At 36.5% G+C, this 16,714-nt stretch overlaps 2 protein-coding genes across 2 annotated transcripts; both read right to left on the bottom strand.

The window, feature by feature from the left end:
- Positions 1-329: 329 nt before the first annotated feature.
- neff2 (neuronal intermediate filament family member 2) lies at positions 330-3,805 on the bottom strand. The gene is made up of 3 exons (XM_073835135.1): positions 2,685-3,805; positions 1,937-2,061; positions 330-1,466 (listed from the first exon to the last, which is right to left on the bottom strand). Exons 1-3 carry the CDS (start codon positions 3,666-3,668, stop codon positions 1,406-1,408), a joined length of 1,170 nt encoding a protein of 389 aa, XP_073691236.1. The 5' UTR covers positions 3,669-3,805; the 3' UTR covers positions 330-1,405.
- A 3,305-nt stretch (positions 3,806-7,110) lies between these two features.
- On the bottom strand, positions 7,111-14,356 carry LOC141325923 (uncharacterized). Its single transcript, XM_073834644.1, is given in 10 exon segments — positions 7,111-7,158; positions 7,342-7,396; positions 7,560-7,576; positions 11,132-11,145; positions 11,243-11,338; positions 11,502-11,603; positions 13,440-13,778; positions 13,881-14,012; positions 14,015-14,224; positions 14,290-14,356. Coding segments are annotated over 10 exon segments (1,080 nt in total).
- Positions 14,357-16,714: the final 2,358 nt, after the last annotated feature.

Genomic DNA, 16,714 nt, shown 5'->3' on the forward strand with positions numbered 1-16,714 from the left:
AATGATTTTTTTTTCTTATGTGGCTGAAATGGTCTTCCTTAGATTTAGGTGTCACAGGAAAAAATTACTACTAACAGGTTTCCAAATTGAAATCATTAATCAATCTGATTCATGAGGGTTTTGTTCACTCGAAAGAGTCAACTGTTCAGGAACCAGGCTACACTAGTCACACCACATGTTCTTGATAACTAAAAGAAGCCATTTTGAGTTGTTCATCATTCATTGAATACCTGTTTATCCATGTATTTCAGCATAAATGTTCCAAAGAGGTTTTAATGAGCATGTTTTGGATATCTGGACCACACAGTCAAACACACACCAGAGACGTGTTCCAGAAGAGGTACTGTTGCTTTATTCAGCATGTATTTAGGTGCAAACATACAGCACCATTCAGTTCAGAGACTGTCATGAGAAACAGACTCGGTTTCTTGTTAATTTCCAAATTACTGATAACTGACTAACATTGAAACTTAGATGACACAACAAAAGCAGATGAAAGCATGATAAGTTGTATTTAAACCCACTTCTAGAGCTTTTATCTCTACTCTTAATTTTCAGTCATGCTTCAAGTCAAATACAGTAAATGCTAAAGCAAAATAATCAAATATTCTCAACCAAACAAACATGAGGAGTGGAACACAGACAGAGCAAATTAAATATTACTACAACATTTACTGAAAATAACACATTAATATAACTAACGTAGCTAAAACTAAACTGTTGCACTAAATACATATAATCTAAAGAGCCAGGAATGGTGGACAGTGTCCTGTTGGCTGATTCTCGGTCGAATTAACAAATTAGTCTTAGTTAGTCCATTCCTAGCACCCAAAGTGAGTTAAGACTGAACAAGAATTCACCTCAACAAACAACTGGTTAAAAGTTTGCATATAGGTGATCACAGGTAATCAGATTCTCAGTGGGTGTTGGGAATGAAACAAAAAGATATGCCAATTTAGTGAAAATAGTATGCAAGGTCCTCCATAAGAATCTGCCAACATGACACCGAGCTCTGGCTGAGTGAGTGCTGCCCTTAGCAATGTCTCCAAGGTGGTCATTTTTCCATCATCAAGTGTAAAGAAGAAGGGGGACCTCTTTATGTGTACCTCTTGTGTGACACAAGGGCTCGTCTGACTTTAAAGCGATGATATGCTGCGGTTTAGTTTCATGGGTAGATGGAATTTGGGTGGAATTAACTAAAGATCTAGGGTCGGAAGTAAATGTAAAGGTTATGGATGTGATCTGGCAAAGAGGGTCTCAAATGGTCGGTCTAGGTTAGTAGGGTTTTTTGGAGAAAATTTAGATTTGTTGGTTAGTATTTTAGGATCTCAATGTGGGTTTGGCTCAACAGCATTCAAAGTATGAATATGATGAATGTGAGTTGTTAGGGGTTTGTTTTAGGGGTTTAGGCAAGGGCTGGAAGGGCGGAATACGTAAGTCGAAATTCTTCTCCCTCGAGGAGTTTCCTGTAAACACAAAAATGAAGGTAGGTTCACAACAAACCACGTCATATCAATATTCATTTGTGACCCTGGACCAGTCTTACGTAGGTCGGGTATATTTGTAGCAATAGCTAAAAATACACTGTATAGATCAAAATGATCAATTTTTCTTTTATGCCAAAATCATTAGGATAATAAGTTAAGATCATGTTCCATGAATATATTTTGTAAATTTCCTACCATAAAAATATCAAAACTGAATTTTTGATTGGTAATGAGCATTACTAAGATCTTCATTTAGACAACTTTAAAAGCAATTTTCTCAATATTTAGATTTTTTTGCACCCTAAGATTCAAGATTTTCAAATAGTGTATCTTAACAAACCATACATAAATGGAATCAATTACCCTTATGATTGGTTTTGTGGTCCAGGGTCATTTTTGACCGAACATGAAAGTTACTACAGATTTTTTTTGGATGCACAAGAATTTACCTGTAAGCTGCAATCTCAACATCCAAAGCCATCTTCACGTTAAGCAGATCTTGATACTCCCTCAAATACCGTGACATTTCCTCCTTCGCATCCGCAATGTCCCTCTCTAGGTCACTTATCTTCTCCTAGAAGTTGTTCAAAGGAAATTTCAAAGCATGAATTAATGCTGATATGCTTCAGCGTACACACAGTTTTTGTGCCAGAGACACATAGTAGAGCAGAACTTCATAGATCTTAAAGATTTAAGTCAGCACTACCTTTCCCTCTAGACTCAGACTCATCTGTCCTACTCAGTTTGTCAGTCATGACTCAGCACTGATGAAATGAGTCAGCATTAGTAACATTTCTGCAACTTTGGTATCACTTGGACAATGCCAAAAGCACAGTGGAAATACTATTCCATCAATGTTGAGACTGTAGAACAGTCAGGTCAGCACACTGACTTGGCATGAAAAACAAATTACAGTCTGTTCCTAAGTCTCTGTGTTACATCTTTGTGCTTCCTTTTTGTTTCCTCAAGAGGAAAATGTTCACAAAAATATACCTTGCATATTTCAAATTTGTACCTTATTTGAAAGGTTCATAGTCGTACCTTACATCTTGAGATACAAATATGTACCTTCTAGAGTTAGATACAGAATGTTTCTGCAGTCAGTTGCATAATGACCTCTTCACAGAGACATCTGCATGGTCATATTGCACACATGGTGCATTTACACTTGGATTGATTGCTGCTGGTGATCTCTACCTGGTACTTGGTGACATCAGTGCTCTGCGTCTCCTCTAGCTCCCCTAGTTGTGCATTCAGCGAATCGATGACATTCCTCAGCGCCTCAACCTCAGCCGAACGGGATTGCAGCAGCCGTCGATACTCAGCTGTCTCCTCACGTACCAAGCGCACAGCCTCCTCCTGCTTATCTGTCAGCTCTACCACGCTCGCCACCTTCCCCCGGAACCAGGCTTCGGCGGTCTGCATGTTGCGTCCAGCCAGGCTCTCATACTGCGCTCGGATCTCCCTCAGAGCGGCCGACAGGTCCGGTCTACTTGTGTCCAGCTCCACGCTGAGGCTGGCAACCTGTAGCTGAACCCTCAGCCCCTCTTGCTCCTCCGCAAACACTTGCTTCAAGAAGGCCAACTCCTGCGCCAGGGAGTCCACACTGGCCTCGGCGTCACAGCTGCACAGAGCGAGCTGACCTGCCTCCTCCCGCAACCGTTGTACCTCTGCCTCTGCCCGGCTACGCCGCCGTGCTTCTTCCTCCCAGCTCTCGTGCAGCTGTGCATGAGCCTCCCGCAGTTTCTCCCTCTGAGCCTCCATGCGTGCTTTATTCTGGGCCTCTTGGTGCAGCTGCTCCCTGAGGCCCCGTACCTCCTGTAGGTAGAGCTGCTGCACACGGGACGGCTGACTTTGTCTACGCCGCAGGCCCTCCAGCTGTAGGAGCAGCACCCGGTTTTGTTGCTCAAGGTGTCGCACCTTCTCGATGTAGGATGCGAAGCGGTTGTTCAGACCCACCAACTGCTCTCGCTCTTGGGCCCGCAGTTCCAGCAGCTCTGCGTTCACTATGCTTGCCTGACCCAGGTCACTCTGCTCCCAGCGCTGCAGCGGCTCCAAACGTGCGGTCGGCCACCTGGAGGATGACAGGGGCCCCCGGGAGAGCCGGTAGGTGGTTCTGCTGGAGGGGGGATCTTCCCATCGCCGGGAGAGGGAGGAGGAGATGAACGGGTCAAAGCTCATGATGCAGGATTTTTTTTTGTTGCTTTTTGTTTGGTTTTCAAATGATGTTAATGTTTTGTTGGTTGGAGATTTTTTTTTTTCTCTTTAAGTCCCCCTTGTTCTGCACACCATTAGTGGAGATGAACCGGCACTGCACCAGTTCAGAAATGCTGCAGAGCGGTGTGCTTTATACAGGACACACATGCACACTCTCTCTCCACACACACACCTCCTCAGCCAATCAACAGCTCAGCAGTGTCATGATGCTGCCGATTGGTTTTGTGTTTCTTTTTTGAGCTGGAGCAGCATATCAAGAGGTAGGGCAGATTGATACAGTTTTATTATAGAGACACTTTGTATGTTTCCAGACCAATTATTGAAATGTTATTCAAATGACTGTGAATATGTGTGTAAAAGAAATCCATGCTGTCAGATTACAACTATGGGAATAAACAATAACAATAAATGGAACAATCTAAAGGTGGAAAAAGAGAAAACAAGAATAAGCAGTGTTCAGTATCATTGAAACAAATTGTACAATAATGCATAATTTTTCAACTTCAATCAATTGAATTTAATAAAGTTGCCATTGGTAGGGTAACATTACCTTGTCATGGTGTTAAGTTATTGTTTTAAAGATTTAAACATCTAGATCTTTGCTGTACAAGGAACAACGCTGCCTCTGGCTGACATCTTTGGGTCTCAGAAATGTGATTCTCTGAACTATCTGATTCACCAGTGTCTGCTTGCTGTATTGTTAAACACACATTGTTATTCCAGGATTTATAGAATAAATGTTGAGAGCAATATACAGTCAAACGAAAATGTATTCAGACACCTTTAAAATTTCTCACATTATTGCATTTTTTTCGCTATAGTTTAGAAAATGGTAATAAAATATGAAAAGAACTCAAGTTAAACAGTGTCAGAACAAATTTATCTTGATAATCACAAATGATTTACAGTCAAAGCTAAATTTATTCAGACACCTTAAAAATTTCTCACATTCTTCCAGTTTATTCGCTAAAGTTCAGAAAATGGTAATAAAATACGACAAGAACTCAAGAGTTAAACTGCGTCAGAACCATTTCATCCTGATCATGTCAGATAAATTTGATAGAATTGTATGTAACAAAACATGGTCAGGTCAAATTGCCAAATAACATTTTTGGTCCCAAATCTTTTTCACTTTTACTGGTAGTCCACTGTATTAATTTTTTGTGGTATAATATGTCACTGTTACGTACATAAATGAACTAGTGTCCTGCACCCACTAGTTAAAAATATAAAAAAATATATCTGGTGTCTGAATAATTTTTGGTTTGACTGTATGATTAGCTCCACACTGAGGAGTTTTTAACTACATTCTTAGATCCAAAATTTTTGAGGGTAAACTATATTACAGCAATTCAATAAAATGTTTTTAACAAATGTATTTCCCTCATTTTGTTAAACTGTTGTCAACCAAACAACAAACACTTTTTTTTTTTTTTTACTTTTTTACTATGGCTGGGCGATATGGCCAAAAAATGATCACGATAATATCAGTCGATATTGATAACTGTCATGATAAATTTCAAATATTTCTTTCTTTCAACTTTAGAAATAAACCAGAGAAGTTATTTGTGGTTTTAAACTAGTCTTTATCGTCAAAACACGACTATAACGTTCAAATGAATTCTTTAAACTTTGCCAGTCATTTTTCCTTCATAAAATAGTATAGTAGAACAATTAATTTCAATGGCTTAATCACAAATAATATTGTAATTATATTGCATTACTCCTTTAGTACATTTAATACATGTCTACATTATTAATATAATAAAATTCTATAATAATATCCCACATTTCTGCCACAATACTATGGTGCTGTTAGTTTTACTACAGTAAATCCATGGTAAATGATGGTAATCTATAGACTGAAAACCCTTCTGACTGTATTGCTGTGTCATCTGATTTTAAACTAGTTTAAATCACCAAGTCATTTGTGTTCTTCACTGAATTCAAGTGCTTCACACTGGATCTCACAGCCCTGTTTAGTGGTCACGTGACTGACACTTACAGTGCCTTGCGAAAGTATTCATACCCCTTCATTTTTCCCACATCAATGTACATTCCATATACCAGGGATCATCAAATCTGGACCTCGAGATCCATTTTCCTGCAGAGTTTAGCTCTTACCCTAATCAAACACACCTGAGCATGCTAATCAAGGTCTTCAGGATCATTAGAGAATAACAGGTGAGTGTGATCAGGGTTGGAGCTAAACTCTGCAGCGCATTGGACCTCCAGGGTAAGATTTGGGGAACCCTGCCATACACCATAATGACAAAGCAAAAAACATATGTGACAACTTTGCAAATATATTATAAAACAAAACACTGGAATAAGTACATTGCATAAGTATTCATACCCTTAACTCAATGCTTAGTTGAAGCACCTTTGTAGCCTCAAGACTTTTTGAGTATAATGCAACCAAGCTTTGCACATCTGCATTTGGCAAATATCTGCCATTCTTCTCACCTCTTCATCTTTCAGGCTCCATCAGATTGGCAGACATTTTCAGTTTTCTCCAAAAATATTTAATTGTTTTCAAGCCCAGGCTCTGGCTGGGCCACTCAAGGACATTCACAGAGTTGTCTATAAGCCACTTTTGCTGTGCTTATAGGGTCATTGTCCTGTAGGTGAACCTTCTACCCAGTCTGAGGTTCTGAATGCTCTGAATTAGGTTTTCATTAAGGCTTTCTCAATATTTTGCTGTGATTAATTTTGGCCACACCGCCATAAAGACCGGATTGGTTGAGTGGTGTAGTGATGTTTGTCCTTCTGTAAGTTTCTTCCATCTGCATATATGATCATGGAGGTCAACTAGAGTGACCATCAGCTTCTTGGTCACCAGTATAACCAAGCCCCTTCTCCATCAATTGCTCAGTTTGGCCAGGAGGACAGCTCTAGAAAGAGTCCTGATTGTTCCAAGCGTCTTCTGTTATGGATAATGGAGGCTACATGCTTCTGTGAACCTTCAATGCAGAATTTTGTTCTGAACTCTTCCCCAGATCTGTGCCTTGGCGCAAGCCCGTTTCTGAGCTCTACAGGCAGTTATTTTGACCTCAGGGCTTGGTTTTTGCGGTGTTAGACCTTTTCTGAGAGGTGTGTGCCTTTCCAAATCATACTCATTCAAATTAATTTGCCACAGTTTAACTCCACTCCAAGTGTAGTAACATCTACAAGCCATATGAGTGCTCCTGAGCTGAATTGCAAGTGTTCCAGAAAAGGGTATAAATACTACAGTGAAATCATTTCAGCTTGTAATTTCTAATAAATTTGCAAAGTTGTTACAAATCTGTTTTGTGCTTTATCATTATGGTGTATGAAGTGTAGATTGATGTGGAAAAAAAAAATAATTTAAAGCAGTTTAACATGAGGCTGCAACATAAAATGTGAAAAAAAAATGAAAAATACTTTAGTAAGGCACTGTGTCAGCACACTGCCATTTGATGTTTGATTCGAGCTGAAATACGGTGCGGTTCAAAAGAGTAGAGCTGTTTTATTCCGCATTTGGTGCATAAACATTATATCGAACATTTATCGAACTCTTGATATCGTTTTATTGAGGAAAATTATATTGCAATAATTATCGTTACCATTTTATTGCCCAGCCCTACTGTTTACCATCAAATATTCTGCCTCTTACCTGTGGTGTGCACTGTGCTGAAAAGTCCCTCAGAGCATACAGCTCTTTCTGTACACTGAAAGACAATTAATTAACACTTGGTGAAGCTATTAAGCGATGCAAAATGATACTAACCAACTTCAGCTGTGAATATAAAGTTACTGGGTCATCATAATGCTGACTTCCAATTTTGTAGTTAAAATTAAAAAATATATATTTTACAAAAATTGTCAACTTACTCTCCCACCAACTGCCCCTGTAAATCATAAGTAAAGACAATGACAGTGAGCTATATTTATACCAATGCATAAGCTCTTACACATGAGTGTCAAAAAATGACAATGAAATGGCAATGAAACTCACAGTATGTATAGATCTGTAAAACCAGCCACACACCAGACATAACGCTTTCAAATGGCAGCACTATTACACGCAGATCATCCACTGTTCTCTCCCCCTTGTCTTGCAAATAGAAGAGAAGAATTTTGTGACCTCTCCAACAGAACATTACAAAAATATTTTTTAGGCATTGACACTTACAAACGTGCAGCATTAATTCTGTAGCAAGAGAAACGGAGTAGACCACTGGTAGACCTGCCACCCCATACATGTACAAAGTAGTGTAAATTACATCTGCAAAATTGAAAAGATTGAGTTTTTAAGATATAGAAGAATTGTTAGTCTTAAATTCTTGACTTTCTTTCCTCATTTGATTTGCAGTGTATTTTATTACCAGGAACTGCTCTGGGGAACCATGTGGGTGCAATTGCAGTCAAGACATGGAGCAGAAATGTGACAAAGATCCATCCAAAACGCTCTATAATGAATGACACATTATTAGCCAGGTTACAATTGCTGGAAACCCATGCTATATCATAAAAGCTAACAAAACTATTGACAAATCATATAGTATAGAAACAAAAAAAATACTGAGGTAACATTGCAAGCAATTTGTTTTGGGAATAAATAGAGCTGTAAATTACTGACATTTGATATCAACTTACCCTTAGAATACTCAGAACAGAATCATGTTGAGATAATATAAAATAAAGGCAGTATGCCCAATGAGCGTAAAAACCATGACGTTTACCCAAACTAAATCTGGGACAAAGATAGATGAAAACAAGAAAGAGAAAGACAGACTATCATTTACAAAAAAAAGGTCACATTAAATGCAGTTTCCCAATCAACATTGCTTTCAGAGTATTTGTCTGTAAGCTATTTTGTCCTAAGAGTATCTTCCTAGTTCACTCCAGAATTAAAATTTCCTGATAATTTACTGACCACCATGTCATCCAAGATGTTCATCTGTTTTTTTTCTTCAGTCAAAAAGAATTGAAGGTTTTTGAGAAAAACATTCCAAGACTTTTCTCAATATGGTGGACTTCAATGGGGATCAGCAGGTTGAAGGTAAAAATTGCACTTTTAATGCAGCTTCAAAGGGCTCTACACAATCCCAGCCGAGGAATAAGGCTCTTATCTAGTGAAAGGATCGGCCATTTTCTAAAAAAAAAAAAAAAAAAAAAAAAAAAAAAGTATATACTTTTTAACCACAAATGCTCATATTGCACTAGCTCTGCATCCATGACTTCACTTATTAGTGTTTACAAAGCGAACATGCAAAGAAAGTAAAACGCCCTTTACACAAAAAGGTAAAACAACGATGTCGGACGATTTTGAAGTTTTTTGAAGACACGGATGAAGAACTAACCATGTGTGACCTTTCCAAGTCGTGGGCACCTAATCGCAGAGTTAGTGCAAGATGAGCATTTGTAGTTAAGTAGGCTATATACATTTTTTGGACCTTCAGCCAGTTGATCCCCATTGAAGTCCACTATATGGAGAAAAATTCTGGAACGTTTTCCTCAAAAACCTTAATTTCTTTTCGACTAAACATCAGGAAATTTTAATTTAGGTGTGAACTAATCCTTTAAATCTTCAATTTCAATGGCTTCACCACCAAGCACATAACAAATAAATACTTTGATTTGCGAAAATGATTTGTGATGTACAATGAAACATTCAAATTACATTTGTTAGTGTACTTACAACACCTCCAAATAAGTGCTTGAAGTTGCTTTTCGCCAAGTTTTGTACAAAGGTACTGTCGAATTGCTGGAATTGGAAGAACTATTAATGATATGGCAGCAGAAATTCCCCCAAAGGCACATGTCATTGTAATCATGGCTGAAAATGTAAACAGACACACATATGAAAAAAAATCAGTACGCAAACATCTTAAACAAGATGACAATTCCTTATAAATACAATTCCTACTAACATTCATCAACACTTGATGATCTAAAGAAGAGAAGACGCATTTGAAGAAGGTTGCTTGACTGCATAAGAACATGACCTAATGATTCTGCAATCACAGAGCAACACCAATGAAAACACATATGAGCATTACACATCAGAACCTGTAGACTAAACATCTGGCCTGTGTTTTTCAAAAGCAATGTGAGCTAGGTTGATTGTAGGGAGCATTGGTTGCTTATGATGCTTTTGGATTGTAGGTTTAAAGCTTGCAAGAAATCATCCCAACTATCAATCTTGTTTCCCTTAAAGAAATAAGAATAAATGGTTGAATACAACCTTGGCGTGTCATTAAATTAATGTTGAACCACTGATGTCACATGAACTATTTTAACAATGTCCTTACTACCTTTACAGGCCTTGAATGTGTCAGTAGTGTTGCCGTCTGTGCAGAGTCAGAAAGCTGTCTGATTTCATCACAAATATCTCAATTTGTGTTCTGAAGATGAACGAAGGTCTTACAGGTTTTGAACAACATGATGGTGAGTAATTAATGACAGAATTTTCATTTTTGAGTGAACTATTCCTATAAGGGCTAGTGTCTTTTTTGTGGTTATGGTGAGGGGTTGTCCATACATAGATGTTTTATTGGCGCACTTGGTTTTGTTTCTCTTTCTTGTTTTCAGTTTTGTTGTTGCTATTAAAAGCAATTGTCTATACTTTTGTTCCTGAGTTCATCTCAATGTTAGAACTTTACTGACCATTTACTGCAGTACAAACCCAAGTATGGAAGTCTGGTATGTGCCTTGATGTAATTCTAGACAATTTCAATAGCATAAAAACTGAATGACACATAATTGCATAAAAAAAGAATGCAATTTAACATACTTGTCACAAATTGAAGGGAAAAATGTATCTCAAAGAATTTCGTGTAGTAAACGTCACTTAAAGCTTGAAGAAAAACTGGTGTGGATGACAGGAGAATAATCCCAAAACTGACAAGAACAACTTTAGACCACTGAGATGCAGTCCAAAGATCATGAAGAACAGCTACAAAACAAGACAGATTATAAAGTTATTACTTGTTTCCATAAATCAGATATTAAATAAACAGTACTCTACATAATGACTCTTAACCTGAGCAAAACGCTGTTGAAATCAGAAGATATGCAATGGGAATGCCAACGTATTCAATTGTTCTGTGGATGAAATTTGGAAAATCAACTGAAAAAAACAAACAAACCATGAATTAGAAGAATAATTAATAGTAAAACTTTCCTAAAGTAACTTTTAAATGTAAACCCTTTCCTAAAAAATTGTCAGATTCCACATTTGTTTTTCACAATGCCCTAAAGCACTTAATACACAATTGTTTAAAAAACACTAATTATAAAATGTATTATGTAATATACAATACAATGTACAAACAACCAAACAAATGTATTTCATTAAAATACACATACATACCAGAAACAGTCGTTTCCCAATTAAAATATGGGGCCATAAGAAACAATAATATGATCCTCGTCAGGTTAATTGTCGCACACATTGTTACCTCAACTATAGACCCTGAGCAAAGCAGTAAAAACACTCATAAGTCACCAACAGAAATAAGAAAAGAAAAAAAAAACATACATGTAGACTCAGAAAAGTAAAGGAGACTTGCCTTCAATAACTCCCCACAGAACAAATGCTATAGACAAACAGATGTTGGGACAGACAACCTGCAAATAATTGATGTACATGGGTTTTGTGCCAATATCTGCAGAAGAACATAAACACCATATACAATCATTGAGCTTATTAGTTATTCAGCTAATAGATATACAGAATATAGGAACAGTAATTTAACATCCTATTACTTTACATTAAGTATACATGAATAATTAAAGAATTAAAAGAATACTTCATAATGTTTGGCCTACCTTTTCTGCTGATATTGATTGTGACTGGAATATTTAATACAAAAGTCAGTAAGAGGGAAGTAAAACAAAGCATCAGTGTGATGATGTGCAGAGCAGACATCCCTACAACAGACACAGAATGAATTTAATGACATTAGATTAAGAAAAGCTTTAAGAAAAGTAAGTTTTGATTTTTTAGATTAAGAAAGCTTTGGAGCAGATGTAAATAATCTAAAAAAAAAAAAAAGTCCACAAAGTGTCACGAGTCTAGGCTGCGGGTTTTCCCTTCACCGCCAGAGGTCGCTGTCTCCCTTCCTCTGCACTCCACTCCTCTAAATTGTCTACACCTGTCTGATTGCACACACCTGTCACTCGTTACACCCACAGCTGTTCCCTATTACCACAGACTATATAGTTTCCCCTCTCCCTACACTCTGTCTGTTGGTATTGTATTTGTATTTTGAAGTTAGTAAGTGTCATGTCAGGTTGTGCCGTGTTGGCCTTATGTTTTTTGTTTGTGCCGTGTTGGCCTTTTTTGGTTTGAATTAAAGAGCACCTTACCTGCATTTTGGACCCTGACCTCGTCTTTTCGTGGCGCTCTTCCTAGCGCCCCGTGACACAAAGTAAATGCATAAATTGATTTATAAATTGTATACATATCTACACTAACGACTCAAATGCTTGGGACCAGTAAAAACTTTTTTTATGTTTTTCAAAGTTCAAAGTCACTCACCAAAGTTGCATTTATACAGTAAAGACTGCAAACAGAAATGCTGTAAAACATTCTTTGCTATTGTAATATATTCTAAATTCTCATTTATTTCTAAGATGCAAAGCTAAAGCTTGTGTATTTTAAGTTTCCATGTTTTTAGCTTTGTTTCAATTAATGAAACTATTTATTAGTTTTTTTTAGTTGTGCTGTTTAATATTTTTGTGAAAATAAAAACAAAATACAATTATTTGTAATAAAATTTAAATACCGTAACTATTACTTTCGATCAATTAAATGCATCCTTGCTAAATAAAAGTACTGATTTATTAAGTAAGAAAGAAAAGAAAAAATGTATAGTGTACTCTACCAGTCAAAAGTTTTTGAACAGTAAGATTTTTCATGTTTTTTAAAGTCTCTTCTGCTCACCCAGCCTGCATTTAATTGATCCAAATCACAGCAAAAGCAGTATTGTTGTGAAATATTTTTATTATTTAAAATAACTGCTTTTTTATTGTAAAAATTTTTTAATGCATTTTTTTTTCTTTGATCAAAGCTGAAATTTCAGCATCATTACTCCAATCTTCAGTGTCACCTAATTCTTAAGAAATCATTCTAATATGCTGATTTGCTGTTCAAGAAACCTTTTTATTATTATTATCTTTAATATTTAAAACAGTTGAGCACATTTCTTTCAGGATTTTTTGATGAATAGAAAGATCCAAAGATCAGCATTTATCTGAAACAAAAAGCTTTTGTAACATTATACATTATACCATTCAAATGCTTCAAGTCAGTATAATTTTTCTGTTTTTTTGGAAAGAAATTATAAAAATTAATGCTTTTATTTAGCAAGGATGCTTTAATTTGATCAGTGATGATAAAGACATTAACAAAAGATTTCTATTTCAGATAAATGCTGTTCTTCTGAACTTTCTATTCATCAAAGAAACCTGAAAAACTTCTACTCAGCTGTTTTCAACATAATAATAAATGTTTTTTGAGCAGCAAATCAGAATATTAGAATGATTTCTGAAGGATCTTGTGACTGGAGTAATGATGCTAAAAATTCAGCTTTGAAATCACAGGAATAAAATACATTCATACAGAAAATTATTTTTTACTATTTTTGCTGTATTTTAGATCAAATAAATGCAGGGTTGGTGAGTAGAAGAGACTTCTTTAAAAAACATTACAAATCTTACTGTTCAAAAATGTTTGACTGGTAGTGTATGTCTCAAATGACTTACCTAACTGCCCAATTTCCACAATTGCAGAGCTCACTGAATTCTCTGTGTGGACTTCACACATGTACTCTCCTTTGTCAGCAGTCTGGACATTTTTTAGTCTCATTGAGAAGTTTCCTTTGGGAATTTCCTCTTCGAAGAACTCTGCTCTGTCTCTGTAAGACTCGTGAGACGATCCTGGAAATATCGTCCCATTTTGGAAAAGCAACACAGGGACGATGTCTGGCCTTTTGTCCACCTTCTTCCATGAGACCTCGTCAAAGTGTTGAGGAAGGACATGCGAGTCCACCATGCAGTTTAGAACAACGTCCTCACCAACACGTGCAAATACAGTTTGATCTTCTGTCACACAACTACACGCTCTGTTATAAACAAAAGAGAAATAATCACAGTAATTAAAAAAGCCATGTTCAAAGATTATTTTTAAATGAAATCTATACTTACCCACATGTTGAATTGTAACAGAGATCTCTCCAACATCCTGGTAAGAGAAAACTACACATCTGTAGATACCAGTGTCCGCAACTGTTATGTTTTCCAACAGAATTGAGAAGTTTCCTTCAAAGATCTGCTCAGAAAAAAATGTGCTCTGTCTCTATAAGACTGATACTGAGCCTCAGGTCTGTCCTTTCCATTCTGAAACAACTGCACTAATGTCTCTTCATTTGTCCTTTTTCATTGGACCTCCAGCTCCTCCACAGGTAATGGGGTTTCCACAGAGCAGGGCAGTATGATGGAACCTCCCAGCTGTGCAACCAGATCCACAACAGGTCCTTGAACCAAGAGCCCTTAAAATAAGAAACAGCAATGATTTGATGGGAAGTCAAAAGCAAACAAAGCATGTGATCCTCACCTTCAGATGTAAGAAGAGCTGCTGCAGATATCAAGACTCTAAACAAGCTCCTGTTCAAGGTGCACATACCTAAAGCTCTGAAAATCTCTGAATGTAAAAGATAAATAATAAACACAGCAGTATATTGACTACATCATGCAATGACAAAGAACAGTTGGGCGTGAATGTAAGTTTGTTCCACTTCCATTTTATTTGAGTGGACTTTGACCGAGGATGCACTTCATTGACCTCAAGGCTGAGATGGATCATATTTTCTCTAAAAGTTCAATAGACCCATTTCTACAGACATTCTGGTGCTGTTTATTTACATGAAGCATAAACTCGTGAAGCCTTGTTTGACAGCTGACCAAAAGCAATGACTTATAGTTCAAAATATTAATATTTTTCATTATTTCACTTCAAAAGAAATGGCGTATGGATTACCGTTTTGATTACTTTACAGGTTTTTGAAGGCTAAACCTTTGGATGACTGTTCACTTGCATTAGATGGACTCAGAGATGGATTCTTTTTCTAATTTTCTTTGTTGGTGTTCATCTGAAGAAAGTAAGTCATATACATCTAGGATGGCATGAGGCAGAAGAAATGAAAGAACTTTCATTTTTGCATTGAGTGTCTCTTTAAAGGAGTAGTTCACTTTCAGAACAAAAATGTACAGATAATGTACTCACCCCCTTGTCATCCAAGATAATCATGTCTTTCTTTCTTCAGTCGTAAAGAAATGATGTTTTTTGAGGAAAACATTTGATTTCTTTCCATATAATGGACTTCTATGGTGCCCCCGAGTTTGAACTTCCAAAATGCAGTTTAAATGCAGCTTCAAAGGGCTCTAAATTATCTTAGGAAGAAGGGTCTTATCTAGCGAAACAATCGGTTATTTTCTAAAAACATTTACAATGTATATACTTTTTAATTAATATTTTTAGAAAATAACCAATCGTTTTGCTAGATAGGACCCTTTTTTCCTCAGCTGTGATTGTTTAGAGCCCTTTGAAGCTGCATTTTGGAAGTTCAAACTCAAGGGCACCACAGAAGTCCATTATATGGAGAGAAATCCTGAAATGTTTTCCTCAGAAAACATCATTTCTTGGATGACAGGGGGTGAGTACATTATCTGTAAATATTTGTTCTGAAAGTGGACTACTCCTTTAAGTAGGTCTTCCTCTGGAACAGTGATTCTCAACCAAGTGAGTAAAGCTCTAAAGAGGCAAAAAAATTTCACACCTGCGTCCCACACCTGCGAAGCAGTACACACACATTCATGCTCTATTAAGATTCCTGTTTAAGCAATACCACATTTTATTAATTTTTCCTCACTAAACATAACGTAAAAATACATCAAGTGGGGTACATTAAGATGTTTATTCTTTTCAACATAATGTCGAAAAACAAAAGACAAAGAAATTGTATTGCAGGTTAAGCCTACATTTTAGGAAATTAAATTTAAAAACATAAATGGTTTTAAATCATATTTCAAATAAATACAATTGAACTTAACGAGAATGTAAGTTACGTTTGTTTCTTACCCAAATTGCTGAGGCTACTTTCTCTCCTAACGGTGTTTGTTTTAAAATTAAAGCAGTGAATATTTACCAGTCTCTGGATTCACGAATAAAACTGGAAGTACTGAAATCCATTGTTCAGGTTTAAAAATAAATCTAGAGTAACCAGTTTACAGGACATGACGCAAATCAAAATGTGTGAGGGACTTTTGCCGCTTGCTTGCTGTCAGTCAGTCAGTCAGAGGAGTTGAAAACGTGAACGAAGCACCTTCTGCTTCCCGTAGTGACACTGCGAGGTGTTGCGTACTTTTAGATGCTAAGGTTACACAAATTAACGGAATATATCGACGATGACAAAAAAAAAAAAAAAAAAAAAAAAAAAAGGAACAACAGACTCAATGTCAAATGTTTAGAAGCCTCCGAGTTTGAAGGTTTCGACACATTCTTCAAATAAGTAAAAAGGGACATCAGATGGAAACATTCTAAAGTTAGGTTTACAATGAATGGTTCTGGCTTTACGAAGGTGAAATTTACCCAGAAGACAGGGCAATAATACAGTATGTTCAAGATTAATGTCCCTATATTCTGTCATTAGCATTTTGTTACAGCAGAAATAAAAACAACCATGCTAACTTTTGACCAAAAAGACAGACTTGGAGACACGACTTACAAAATGAGCAAAATTAAGATATATTCTCAGAAAACCTGCTCAAGAATAGATTACAGGGTTGTATTTATAAACAATTTTGAAATGGAGTTCTTTAATTTTACTTGGAATAAAAAGTCTGGGAAGAAATGTCCGTAAGTTTTTTTAGTAACAAATCACATAAGGCTGAAAAATGGAAATAAATATTGTAAAATGCTATAAATTTAACATGTGAAAGGCATTATTATTTGTTCCGTTTTATCTTGAGAAGACTTGGAT

The sequence above is a fragment of the Garra rufa genome, chromosome 2 (assembly GCF_049309525.1).
Source record: "Garra rufa chromosome 2, GarRuf1.0, whole genome shotgun sequence".
NCBI lineage: Eukaryota > Metazoa > Chordata > Actinopteri > Cypriniformes > Cyprinidae > Garra > Garra rufa.

Excerpts from the sequence above, each read along its gene's own strand:
- neff2 (XM_073835135.1), bottom strand. The coding sequence starts at position 3,668 with ATGAGCTTTGACCCGTTCATCTCCTCCTCCCTCTCCCGGCGATGGGAA. Across the intron at positions 2,062-2,684 it reads CTGATGTCACCAAGTACCAG|GAGAAGATAAGTGACCTAGA; the intron begins GTAGAGATCACC and ends AACAACTTCTAG. Across the intron at positions 1,467-1,936 it reads GTTGAGATTGCAGCTTACAG|GAAACTCCTCGAGGGAGAAG; the intron begins GTAAATTCTTGT and ends TTGTGTTTACAG.